The following is a 13775-nucleotide window of genomic DNA, read 5'->3' as shown; positions in this document are numbered from 1 at the left end:
TCATATGCTGAGAAAGCTCAGAAATGGTTGTGTTATCAGGAAGAAATTTGAGCTCCCTGTCAGTAATTATTATGGGAAAACAGCTTTTTTTAAATCATTTTTCTTTCAGAACTTGAAAGTAAATTGTAATTCAGTGCCTCATAATCAAGTGTTTTCACACAGGCTAAAGCCAACTGTCGAGTCAGCATCGCAGCACTGAATACTTTAGCAGGCTACATTGACTGGGTGACTCTGAATCATATCGTTGCGGAGAACTGTAAACTGCTGGAGACACTGTGCCTGCTTCTCAATGAACAGGAACTGCAGTTGGGAGCCGCCGAGTGTCTGCTCATTGCAGTCAGCAGGAAGGTGAGTGAACACTTGGTATCAGTGGACAAAATGGTTTGTTTTGGCTTATGGTTCACAAGGATGAGAGTCCACCATGGCGCGGGTGTGGTGACAGGGCCGGGAAGCTGAGAGCACTAGAAAAGGGGAGGGCTAAGTGCTCTGAAGGACTCCCCCCCCCCCCTTCCCACTCCTTTCTACAGCAAGACTGCACCTCCTACGGGGCCCACCACTGGGACCAAGTGTTCAGATACCCCAGTGACAGAGTACATGCTCATTTAAACCACCATGTATTAAAGCCAGTTCAGCTATGTGTCTCATTGTGTTTAAAGGGTTGGGGATTTCATCCTTTGAGCATTTAGGCTAGTGGGTCCATGAAATAGCTATGATTCACTTTATATTCATAAAGCTTACTATGATGTCATTTAGTGGTATAGAAAATGTCAGTACTATGAGGGTTTTTGTTCTTGTTTTGCTTTTTGTTTGTGTGGGGTTTTTTGTACTATAGTTAGTATGTATGACCATGTTTTCCTAAAATTGGGTCCAGGGCAAGTTGGATGACCGGAAGCCCTTGATGATCTTATTTGGAGATGTTGCTATGCATTATATTCTCTCTGCTGCACAGTGAGTCTTTGCCTTTCAATATGTTGTGGGGTTTTGATGTTTTTGTTGTTTTGTTTTATTTTATTTTATGTATAGTGTGTATATAGATGTTGATTTGTGTGGAGGTCACGGTCGATATCAGTGTCTTCCTTTATTGCTGTGCTCTTTGTTTTTGAGCCAGCATTCCACTGAACCTGGAACTCACCGGCTAGACTAGCTGGCCAGTGGGCTCCAAAGGCTACTTGTTTTCATTCCCCTGCACCAGGGTTACAGACACACGTCCAGCTTTTGCAGAGGTCCTCACACAGAGACAGAAACTGGTGGTGCTATCCCCCAGCCCTGAGTGTAGGTGCTTTGGTTTGGTTTTTTGCTTGTTTTGGTGCAAAAGATTGAATGCCAAGCTTTGTACATGCTGAGGAAACACTGAAGTATCATTGATAGCCCACCTAGTCCTACAGTAGTTTTATTTTTTAATAATTTTGATTTTTATTGATAATAGGTTTTTTAGAGAATATATTCTGACCACAGTTTCCTCTCCTCCCGGTCCTCCCAGATCCTACAGTATTTTTTTTTTCCGGCCTTCAGTTTTGTTTTTGTTTTTACATATTGTGTGTGTGTGAGAGAGAGAGAGAGAGAAAGAGACAGAGAGACAAACAGACAGACAGACAGAATATGAACCATCTGTCTTGGCCCACCCTCTTTTTGATGCTTTTATCTGAGTCCCAAGGATAAGTCTGAAAAGGAGTGTAAGAAAGAAATGTGTTACTTGTGATCTCTTACCATCCATTCTAACATGACATTTCACTCTGGCTTGCTTTCTTAAGAAGAATTCATCTGTTTGTAAGGAATCCTGTTACCTGAATAACATATCTTTGGCTCTCACTGTGGTTACTGCTCCTAAGGTCCATCTCTTAAATCTGTGGCACCGTTGATATCCTCACCGAGGTGTTCTATATGCATTCCCTCAGTTGGTACCCACCACACCCACCACAGTTAGGAAAGCTTTATGATTCAAAGTATGCAGGAAGGCTGCAGAGCCTGCAAGGAAGCCCTCATGCCATGCTGTCTTCCTGCAGCCTTCCAGATTCTGGTTTTCCCTGAGACCCATCTTCTCATCCTGTCCTGCCTACAGGTCTCAGTTACTTCTGTAATTCACATGAGTTGTTACTCACTGCTGTTAGTGTGAATAATCTCATTTGTCTCAGGCTAATTTTCACCACCAAAAAAATAAAGATGTAATTTGTTTCGTTGTGATTTTGTTGTTGTTGTTGTTGTTACTGTTTTTGAAGAGCTTTTGGATTCTGGTGAATTATAGACCTAAACTCAGTAATTTAGGAAAGTGAGACAATTTTTATTTGCTTTGGTGTTTTTTCGTTTTTTTGTTTTTTGTTTTTTTGAGACAGGGTTTCATTGTATAGTTCTGGCTGTCCTGGAACTCAGTACATAGACCAGGCGACTTTGAATCCTGAAACATGCCTATCTCTGCTAAGGTTAGAGGTGTGCACTACCATGCTTGACCAAAATATTTTTTTAATTTTATTTATCTATTTTTATTTGCTTGGAAGTATACACAGGCACACATCACAGTATGTATTTGGTCAGAGGATAATTTCTGGGAGCCAATTTTGTCCTATCCCCCCATAGGTTCCAGGAATTGAGCTCAAATCTTTGGGCTTGGTGGCAAATGCCACTACCTGCCAAGCCATCTGGCTGACTGAAGACAAATTTTTTTTTTTTTTTTTTTTTTGAGATGTTTCTCTGTGTGGCTTTGGAGCCTGTCCTGGAACTCACTTTGTAGACCAAGCTGGCCTCGAACTCACAGAGCTCCCTCTGCCTCTGCCTCCTGAGTCCTAGGATCAAAGTTGTGCGCCACCACCGCCTGGCTGACAAAATACTTTTATTCTATCCTTTTTTGGTCCCTGATATGAGAAATTGTTACATTCATACCCTGTCTCCCAGTGCGGAGAATCTCTGCAAGACCTCCCTGGGTCTCGGCCGGTGTTTTTGTGCTGCTGCTTCTGGGTAGATGTCCTGTCCCTTTCAGTCCCACAACTCAAGTTGTCCTAAAGTTGTAAAGACTTTTCTCATGTCCAGAATCAGAGTGTTTAATGATGAGGCAAGAGATTGCATTGAAACCATATCCTACATCAATCTTTCATTGTTGGGTTTTGTCATTTGGGTTTATTGTTTGTTTGAAACCGAGTCTCACTGTGTCTCCCTGGCTGATCTGGAACTAGCTATATAGATCAAGCCAGGCTCTCAGTGGGCTGGGATCAATGGCAAGTGCCGCCATGCCAGCTTGTTTGCTTGTTTTTTGAGACGGTCTCTCCGTATAGCCTTGGCTGTCTGCTCAGTATGTGAGCCAGGCTGGCCTTGGATTCACAAAGGTCCGCTTCTGCCACCGAGGGTGGCCTGTGGTTGGCTTTGACTTTGGTAGACACTGAGTTTGTGTTGGTGAAGGCACAGCAGTAGAAGGTCTGCCAGGGAACTCATTGCCTCTGTTGCCGTGTGACTAACCACACAATTCTCCTCCTCCAACAGGACTGCTGACGGAGGAGGCTTGGTAGAAAAGCACTACCTCTTCCTGAAGAGACTTTGTCAGGTGTTATGCGCACTGGGCAATCTGCTGTCTGCACTGCTGGTGAGCAAGTGTGCTCTGGAGAGCATGGGCTGCTGGGGTTCCTTTCCTTAGGAATCAGGGAAGCACTTTGCCACTTCCCTGACGTTAGTTGATGAGCATTGCTCTGCCAGGATTCCTATGATTCATAGAGCAAATGTCTTCAGTAAAAAGGTGGGCGTGGGTCTTTTGATGCTCTTTTTGGTTGGTGGTGGTTTGCTTGTTTGCTGACATAGAATCTCACTATGTAGCTCTGGCTGGCCTGGGACTCATTGTGTAACCAGACAGGCCTCAGACTTACAGAGATCCACCTGCCTCTGTTTCCCAGAGCTGGGACTAAAGGTGTCTGTAACCACACCTGGATTAAATGAGTATTTAACAGATTGAGTCACAAAAATATAAATAGAACAGGTTTGATGAAATAAGACTCTTTTTTTTGTTTTTTGTTTTGTTTTTGTTTTTTGAGACAGGGTTTCTCTGTGTAACAGTTCTGGCTGTCCTAGAACTTGCTCTGTAGACTAGGCTGGCCTCAAGCTCATAGAGATCCTCCTGCCTCTGCCTCCTGAATGCTGGGACACCACCACCCGACTAATGCTGTTTTCTTATAACCTTTGTTTTTAATTTCTGAGATAGCTTAGTCTATTTTTTAAACTCAGCCTGTTTCTGCCTCAGCTTTCCTAGTGTTAAGATAACAGACATATACCAGTACATCTAGCCTTCAAAATGTTATTTCTGTTGTCTGTTTATTACTCATTCTCCCTCCTTCCCTGAGCCATCTCCTTTCAGCTGCTCTGCTCAGTCCCATTAATGTGGTCTTTTTCTTCTGTAGGGCTTAGATGCTAATATACAAACACCAGGAAACTTTGGAAAGTACCTGGAGTCTTTTCTTGCTTTCACAACCCATCCGAGTCAGGTAAACGTTATACGAATAACTTGACAAACTTAGTGTGGTCACCCCACGTCGAGTGTTGTGTCCTGGAGTATCTCCTGCCTATGTGCCAATGTCCATTGGACCTAAGGAATCACTTACCTCTGATGGAGGCTCAGGGGTAAGAAGCACGCGCTACACAGGCGCCATCCCTGGGACATATGTACAGTGACGGGGAGAACCAACTTCTGACCTCTGGCTGTACCACACAGAGCCACACACAATATAAAAAGTAAACATTCAAAGAAGAATTACTGGGTCTCCTCCTCCAGCTGTCACTGTCTCGGGCACAGGTTTCCCCGCAGGTGGCGTTCTGCTTGCGCTCCATGAGATGGGTTTGTGGCCCAGGTGATTTAAACAAGAACAATTTTAAATGCAAGGTTTTTCTTCTGTGGCTCTGTGATCCTAGTACCCGCTGAACAGAGAAAGGGTTAAGTGATGTCCTGCTCGTGCTCCAGGACTCGCACCTGACCCGCTGTGTCATTATCCAGTCATCCGTTGTGATGCGCTGCATAAGTGATTGCGAAATGCAGCTATTTCCTCCTGTGGACAGTTTGAATATTGATCTGCTCAGCTAATATCCAACCCCTTAAGCTGAACCGTAGGGTTTTTGTTTTGGTTTAGTTTCTACGCTCTTCGACCCATATGACCTGGGGAGCCCTCTTTAGGCATGAGATTCTATCCCGTGATCCATCGCTGTTAGCAATAATACCAAAATACCTTCGTGCATCTATGACCAACTTAGTCAAGGTAAGTAATGGGAATCCTAAATTGTAGAGTGTTGCTGAGTAGACATAAGACTTTGATTGATATCACTGACTCTCTAAATCTAAATCCTCTGAGAAGATTTTCTTATTGAGGAAGAAAGTAGTTCGGAATGGTCATTATACCTGTTCTTCCTTTATTTAGAACACTTAAATATGAAGTATGGAGTGAGGTGCTAAGAAAACAACAGAGCCATGAGCTAATTGCTGCTTAGGAATTAAAAGCAGATTTAGCAGAATGTTCTGGAAATACATGAGGGGGGAATCAGGTGGATTCTCAGATGGAATAATAGCTAAGGATTGTTTCTGAAGGTCTTGTGCAAGTTGGGAATGCATGTGAAGAGTGAGGGTAGCAGCTCTGAGTGCTCTCCCTTCAGAGACTTGTTTCTAGGCTGACTTGTGAAACTCTCAGATCCCTCCTTCCCGCCTCCTGCTTCCCTTCCCTTCCTTCCTTCCTTCTTATCTTCCTTCCAGGAAGTAAAGATGCACACACATAATATAAACACACCCCAGCCGTCATCAGAAGGTGTAAAATCAGAGACTGGGACTCTGTTTCCTCAAGAATTTATCTAACACATACTGACTGTGTTCTGGTTTTGCTATGGTTTTATGGTACTTTTTCATTTATTGTTTGAGTTTTTATGTTTTGTTTTTTGTTTGTTTTTGAGACAACCTCTCACTGTAACCCAGTCTGGCCTGCAAGCACTATGTAGACAAGGCTAGCCTTGAACTTGCAGAGAGATGAGATTATCTTGCCTCTTCTCAAATGCTGGGATTGTTGATGTGTGCCATCATATACAGCTTGCTTGATTAGTATATGATGAAACAAGCAATTGCTGATCCTTCAACTCTGTTGCATATGGAATTAGTACTTCTTCTTGAGCTGTGTTCATACTTGGACCTTAAATGAACCCCAGAAGTTATTGTCCCTGAGGAATCTAGAGGAGCATACCAGCTGGTTGTGTTTTTTTTTTTTTTTTTTCAGCACTCTCTAGAGTATTAGAGCTGGGGAGCTGGCTGGATTCAGGGGAGAACAGAAGTAGTTACTGTCATCCTAACACATAGCGCCTCTTAGGTGCATCAGGAAGGCCTTTGGCTGCTGAAGGCTACATAGTCTTCATTCAGTAGGTGCATTCTTACCCCTACCCCACTGATTGTCTTTCTCATTCCAGATGGGCTTTCCTTCTAAGACAGACAGCCCCAGCTGTGAATATTCTCGATTTGATTTTGATAGTGATGAGGACTTCAATGCGTTCTTCAATTGTAAGTGCCTGAAGCTTCCTTCCAGCACACTCTCAGAATGGCATCTCCTCCTGTAACCCTGTAATCATGGTGTGATGTATCCTCAAACCTGGAAAGCAATCCTCCTAAGTTCCAGATTCTTATTGCGGATGATGCTGGTACCGCATTTCAGCACCATGTGTTCTGTGCCGTGTGTTGTATTATTATTCTTTGTACTACCATCCCCACATTTCGGCATGGTGTACTCGATGCCCATGAATTGTATTTATCCTTTCCACCACTGTCCCATGTTGAACTTTTGAGAAATAAGGTGGTTCTCCACAGTAGCCAGACCATCTTTCATCCTGTCTAGCTGCTCCTTTTACCTTCAGTAAAAATGCTGGTTACAGGATCTAGCTGGCGAGACATTTTCAGGGGCAATTTTTTTTTTTTAATTTTTATTTTTTAAGTTTTTGGGATCATTAATTCAAGAAATCTAGAAGAAAAAGAAACAGAACAAAAAAACTAGGCGGTGGCGCACACCTTTAATCCCAGCACTTGGGAGGCGGAGGCAGGTGGATCTCTGTGAGTTCAAGGCCAGCCTGGTCTACAGAGTGAAACCCTGTCTCAAACTGTCCCCCCCCCCAAAGAGAGGGGGGGGAGGGGGAGAGAGAGAGAGAGAGAGAGAGAGAGAGAGAGAGAGAGAGAGAAAGAAAGAAAGAAAGAAAGAAAGAAAGAAAGAAAGAAAGAAAGAAAGAAAGAAAGAAAGAAAGAAAGAAAGAAAAGAGCCTCTTTTGGATCTAGAACATGGGTGTGCAAACCAGTGACCACAGATAAATGAGCACTGTGTGCCAGTGTTGATTCATGTCCTTTTCTTGTCAGCCTCCCGAGCCCAGCAAGGAGAGGTGTTGAGATGGGTATGTCGCTTGGATCCTAAGACCAGCTTCCAGATGGCCGCAGAGTGGCTCAAGTACCAGCTGTCGGCTCCCATTGACACGGGACCTGTGAACTGTTAGTTTCTGCTTTTTGTCCTTTATTGCTAAATGTTAATGCTGTATGAAAACTGTACACACGTGTTAGAGCAATATGCTAATACTGTTACAAAGTCACTTGGCCCACTGCCCGCTTCCATCCCCCTAGGTAGTACTTACTTTGCTTTGCTTGAAGGGAAGAGCAGACAGTCCTGGGTCTCGGCTGTTGTTTGGATCACAGTGAAGCCACCCTGCCCTCTCAGCTTTGTCTTTGTCTGGCTCTTGTGGTAGAATCCACGGTGGTTGGTTTTACTCTTTCTTTCAGTGATACCGTTAATCAGACTGCATGTCTAGACCTGACTTTTGCTTCAGCCGAGTGCCAATGTATAGCACTAGGCCTACATTCAGGAAGAGTCTCTGGTTAGGCATATGGACATGCAAGTGTACGGCCCGGCCCGGTGACGGCACTGAGGGTGTGAGTTGTGGGCTCTAGCCTTCACTTGTGAGGGTTTGATCCCACTGAAGGTGGGGTGACTTGACCGTTCGAGGCAACGCTCTATGGAGGCTGACAGTCAACCTATCCATCTCTGTCTGTGACTTCTCCCTGGCTCATCTGTTTGGGTGATGCTTATGAACTTGGACCCTAGCACCTTTCTCTAGATGTAGCCCTGAGAATTGCTACGAGACTATTGGATGTGAAGCAGCATTTTATAGCTTAAGTAATTTCCTTATTGGAAGAATTGTTCTTTTATTTCTGTTGTTGGTGTTGGGGTCTGTGTCTGCGCACGCTTACATATATGTGTTTGAAACAGGGTCTTTTTGTATAACTTAGGCTGGCCTAGAACTTGCTGTGTAGCCTAAGCTGTTCTCAGACTCCACTGTCCTCAGCCCTTGAGAGCCAGGATTTTAATGCCCACCACACTCTCACCACCCCTAACCTCAGGGGACTCACCCAGGACCTGTAAATAAATGTTAAGAATGCGGCTGCTGAGCAACAGCCCGGCCTGGGATAATTCGTTATGAGCTCAGGTATTTTATTATTTGGAGTCTCCTAGATCGCCATCTGTCAAGGGTAGCAATTAATGTTTTTCAAATGCTTTGTAAGCCACACATTGACTTCCATGCATATTCTCATCTGTGTTCCTGGGAGGCGGTGGAAGGAGAGAGCAGCCTTCTCAGTCCTCACATGTGTGTGTGTGGGGGGGGAGGGTTCTTTGTTTTGTTTTGTTTTTTCCAAAATTGGGGCTGTCAGATCTCCCTGCTCTTTTGCCGCTGTAATGACCAAGTGGTCGTTGAGACCCTGGTTGTGTCCTTGCTCTGCTATCCTCCCACACTGACAAGTGTTTGCATGCGTCTCTCCCAAGTGTGCCCTACAGCTGGAACTGGAGAGGGAGGCCTTTGCTCTATCTTCTCATCATCATATGCACAGTGGGAAGCCATGACTTTTTTCTTGGAAAGTGTCATCAACCAGATGTTTCGAACAATAGACAAAGAAGTAAGTAACTTTCCCATGCTGACTGAATAATTTTTGATCTTTTGTAAACTGGTAGATGGATAGGGAAACCTATGGATGTGCATCTTACAAAAGAGAAAACAGATTTAGAGATGTTTCAATACATATTCAAGTTCATAGGCAATAAATGCTATAACTGAGACCAAAACTCAGGTCTGTGACTCTAAGCCCTTCAGCATCCGTGTCCATTTTGAGGGGATGGTTGGTTGAGCCGGGCAGTACGTGGGAGCCACATGGAGGCTGTAGCTAGGACAGTGACAGAAGCCTCCTGGAGCATCGCCAGAGCTGCTCTTCATAAAGCAGCTTTCGATACTGGTGTGGGTTCCTTTGTCCTCCCAGAATAATGACTAGTGGTGGCTTGTCCCGCTGTCCTTCTTGTCGCCTGTTCACCTTCAGTTAGAACATTCCCTGAGCTGTGATTAACTGGACAGTGGCATATGCTGTATTGTCCGTATTCATTCAGTCCAGATTCATTCAGTCACAGCTAGTTTGGGGGTATTTGCACATGGTGTGTTCTGGGTTAGCTGAGTAAACAAGTCCTTCCAAATTAGATCTCAGGGTGACTAATGTCACCTGCTTTTCAGTTTGAAATGAAGACATTCTAAGTTTGGTCCACAATGTAGCAAAACCTTGGATTCTGCATTTTTTTTTTCCCAAGTTGTGTTTTTTTACAGGTTAGGTTATACTTGACAGAGTAAGTGTGTTGCTAGGTGGTGGTGACACACGCTTTTAATCCCTATGCTCAGGAGGCAGAGGCAGGCAGGTCTCTGAGTTCAAGGCCAGCCTGGTCTACAAAGCAAGTTCCAGGACAACCAGGACTGTTATACAGGGAAACCCTGTCTTAAGAGTAAGTGTGGTATGTACGTACGTCAAGAAAACCACTTCTCAATCAAGGAAGCAGTCCTCTCCTGCCTCCCTTTCTGTTGAGGTCCAGGCACCTCCAGTGGGCATGGAAACATGAGCCTGGTCTTGCTTGGAAACAGGAGACAGACTCTCAGGGTTTGTCCGTGTCTTTTTTGTCTGAAGTCAGAGAGTGTTTGAGGGCAGGTGCCTGTTGGCTGTGGCTAGATTTTGTAACAGCCCTTCATTTTTCTTTTCACTGTATTGCTGACGATTTAATCTCAGGCCTTGCATGTGACCTCTTAGCTTTAGCCCTAACCCTGGGTTAGAGTTAGTCTTGAAAGGGAAGTATTGATGAATATGTGTGTGATAAGGTTATCTTCTTCATGAAGCCTCTAGTGTTTGTCTCCATGGGTGTAAAAGTGACAGGCTTCAAGCCGTCTCTGTTTGCTAGTCAAACAGTTTGCAGGCTGTCCATTTTCACCTCCACTGTAAGGAGAAGCAGCTTAGCGAGCGCACACGTGTATACACAGATAATAACAATACATTTTTAAAAGAAAAATATAACTTGACACAGCAAATTTAGGCATTCCCCTACAGTCTTATTCAAATTAACTAATTGGAAATTTAAGCAAAAGGATTTATTTTACTTATTTACTTGAGACAGAGTCTTGCCGTGCAGCTTGGCTGACCTTGAACTTGCAACAATGTGTACATGTGTTTTACTGGTAGGAAGTGATATGTCCCTGTTGTGGTACATATTACCATCATTTATGGTATTTGTTTTGTTTTTTCAAGACAAGGTTTCTTTTTTTATATGTATATAATTTTTAAATTTTATGTTCATTGTTGTTTTACCTGTATGTATGTCTGTATGAGGGTCTCAGAAGTCCTGGAACTGGAGTTACAAACAGATATGAGCTGCCATGTGGGTGCTGGGAATTAAACCTGGGTCTGGAAGAGCAGCTTGTGCTCTTAACCACTGAGCCATCTCTCCAGCCCTGACAGTATTTCTCTGTAGCTCTGGCTGTCCTGGAACTCACGCTGTAGACCAGGCTATCCTCAAACTCACAGAGATATGACTGCCTCTCCCTCCCAAGTACTGAAATTAAAGGCGTGCACCACCACTGCCCAGCAGAAATATTTTAATAAAGTGGGGCAGTTGTTTAGACTTGAGCAGTTGAAAAGCAGTGCATAAGCTGGACCTCCTAGTACAGGCTTAGTTCCCAGCTCCATAGGAAGCTGAGGCAGGAGGATTACAAGTTCAAAGTTACCTTGGGCTCCAGCCGGAGTTCAGGGCCAGCATGGAAAACAAACGGTCTCAAGATACAAAGTGTGGGCAGTGGGGGAAGAAGTGAGCTTAGCCAGTGATAAAGCATTGTCCTGGAACACATGAGGCTCTGGGTTCAGTTCCCAGCAACACGCTAACACACTTCTTGTGCATGCGCTTGATTCAGTCACCTGTGCTAACTACATTATTTATTTATAGCCTAGAGTATGAAGGAAATGTAGTGCTTGTGGTGGTGGTCCTTGAGCTGAGGACCTATTGACTTCTTTCTCCTGTCTGTTATAGGAGGTCCCGGTTAATGAAGGGATAGAGCTGCTGCAGATGGTTTTGAACTTTGAGATGAAGGATCCCCTCATCCTGTCCTGTGTCCTCACCAATGTCTCAGCACTTTTCCCGTTTGTCACATACAAACCTGAGTTCCTGCCCCATGTGTTCTCTAAGGTATAAGCCTGTCTTCTTTGCAAATTTCATTTTAAAACTTGAGTCACCTTTTGTAACTGTTTGAAAGTGTATGTTATGAGCTGGTCAAGAGGCAGGCAGGTGTATGTGTGGAGTTATCAGATGACTGACGTGGTACTTCCTGTGGATCAAGCACTGTGCTAGTACCTTATGGTTCAGGACCATTGTGGAAAAGGCACATAAACAGACGCTGTACCTACCCATATGGTATTGCAATGAATAGACTTCGATGCTAGGAAGCAGAAAGGGGAACTGAGGAAGCTTCCCTAGTGTGCTGTTGGATGGCTGGTGGGAATCGTGAGAGATGGGCACAGCATGGATAATTTTGCAGTTTTCTGGTTTAGTGATTCAGGGCATCTGAAGTTAATGTAATACATTAAACTTATGACAGCTCTCAATATTGGTGATTGGAATTTAAATGTCTGAACTTTAGGGGGCGATGCCCCCAGACTGGAAGTGTGGGATGGCTGGAATGATGTTTGAGGCCGCTTGCTGTTCTTGCAAAGGACTAGAGTTCAGTTCCCAGCACCCACATGGAAGCTCACAACCACCTGTCATTCAAGTTCCAGAGAATCTTTACTCACTTGTACTGGTCTCGGGCACCGGGAATGCATGTGATGTAGGCATACACATAGACAAAACACTCATATACATCAAATGAATAAATAAATATAAAAAGCAAAGGAAAAAGACTAGACATTTAGCCATGGGGAACAGGACCTGCATGTGCACCTGGGAGGGGTCTGGCTCTAGCGGGGGATCAGGACCTGCATGTGCACCTGGGAGGGGTCTGGCTCTAGCGGGGGAACAGGACCTGCATGGTCACCTGGGAGGGGTCTGGCTCTAGCAGGGGAACAGGACCTGCATGGTCACCTGGGAGGGGTCTGGCTCTAGCAGGGGAACAGGACCTGCATGGTCACCTGGGAGGGGTCTGGCTCTAGCAGGGGAACAGGACCTGCATGGTCACCTGGGAGGGGTCTGGCTCTAGCAGGGCATTCGGTGTCAGCATCAGTAGAGGAGCAGCACAGAGGGAAAGAAACCCCACCCTGCCTGTCCCAGAAGGAAGAGCTGGCCAGGGAGAGGAAGACAGTGCTGTGCACACGCAGCAGCACCTTGAGGAGCAGGCCAGCTGCAGCAGGGCTCACCAAGAGGTGGAGGGGTCCTGTGGTTTCATGCAGAGGGGCAGTTACAAATGGACTCGGGTGGTCATCTCTTCTTGATTGAAAATAGACACGAGACATGTCCTTGGCTGAGCTGTAGGTGATGCCTCAGCCTCACCAGTCTGAGAATCCCCACCTTCTACTTGATACATGTTGCAGAGGCAAAGATAGGGCTCCTGAGGCTCCTGTAGAGATAGGTACCTGAGAGAGTGGACTGATGAAGTCTCACGACACTGATGAAAAGCTACCCGCCACCTGCACTGCCACAGACCGATGCCAAGGGTGGACTTGTAGAGTTTGTTGGGAATTCATGTTCGTTTAAAATCGCAGCAGTGAACATTTCTTTTCTCCTCCCTCAGCTCTTTTCATCTGTTACTTTTGAAACTGTTGGAGAAAGTAAGGTAAGACCATGTTTTCTTATTTTGGGTTACTTTTTGAAGCAGGGTCTTACTGTACATCTCAGGCTGGCCTTACACTGGGCCTTCCTGCCTCTGCCTCCCAGTGCTAGGATTATAGGCATGCATCACCATGCCAGGCTGAGACCATTCATTAAACTATCAGATTCTAACTTCTTGTAAGCTTAGGTATGAATACCTCATACTCATATTTAACCTTGATTTTTGTATGTATGGAAGGATTAGCAAAACATATAATCCTATGATGTTCTTCTGGAGACATCCTAGGGCAAATCTGAACACACAGGTTCATGGAGACTGTGAATCTCACTTCATTTTACCCTTAGACACGGACTGTGACTCTGCTGACTGTCACATGGCTTTCTGCTGCATTAATGAGTTGTATTGAAAGTATCTCTGTGTTTGGGAATGTCTCTCTAGGCCCCCAGGACTCGTGCAGTGAGGAATGTGAGGAGACACGCTTGTTCCTCCATCAACAAGATGTGCCGGGACTACCCTGACCTTGTTCTGGTGAGCTGTGGGCGCCGGCTGTGCCGCCACTGAGTCCCTTGTGTAGAGAGCTTTCTTGAATTGCTGTGTTCTTCCTTTACAAAGGTTCTCACCCTTCCTGACGCTGTGACCCTTTTCTACAGCTCCTCATGTGGTGCTGACCCAGCCATACAATGATTTCA

The 13775-nt window shown here is 45.0% G+C and overlaps 1 protein-coding gene across 1 annotated transcript in view; it reads left to right on the top strand.

Annotated features, from left to right (window-relative positions):
* Xpo5 (exportin 5) overlaps positions 1-13775 on the top strand; it is a 47867-nt gene that overhangs the window by 9991 nt on the left and 24101 nt on the right. The window contains exons 7-17 of the mRNA XM_042266087.2: positions 163-348; positions 872-948; positions 3469-3568; positions 4374-4457; positions 5097-5222; positions 6409-6499; positions 7340-7468; positions 8793-8923; positions 11355-11510; positions 13048-13089; positions 13525-13614. Of these exons, the coding sequence (XP_042122021.1) occupies positions 163-348; positions 872-948; positions 3469-3568; positions 4374-4457; positions 5097-5222; positions 6409-6499; positions 7340-7468; positions 8793-8923; positions 11355-11510; positions 13048-13089; positions 13525-13614 (1212 nt within the window). The remainder of the gene's footprint in view (positions 1-162; positions 349-871; positions 949-3468; positions 3569-4373; positions 4458-5096; positions 5223-6408; positions 6500-7339; positions 7469-8792; positions 8924-11354; positions 11511-13047; positions 13090-13524; positions 13615-13775) is intronic.

Source organism: Peromyscus maniculatus, chromosome 21 (genome assembly GCF_049852395.1).
Source record: "Peromyscus maniculatus bairdii isolate BWxNUB_F1_BW_parent chromosome 21, HU_Pman_BW_mat_3.1, whole genome shotgun sequence".
Classification (NCBI taxonomy): domain Eukaryota; kingdom Metazoa; phylum Chordata; class Mammalia; order Rodentia; family Cricetidae; genus Peromyscus; species Peromyscus maniculatus.
The sequence above is the reverse complement of the archived record's forward strand: the minus strand, read 5'-3'. Positions and strand labels throughout refer to the sequence as shown.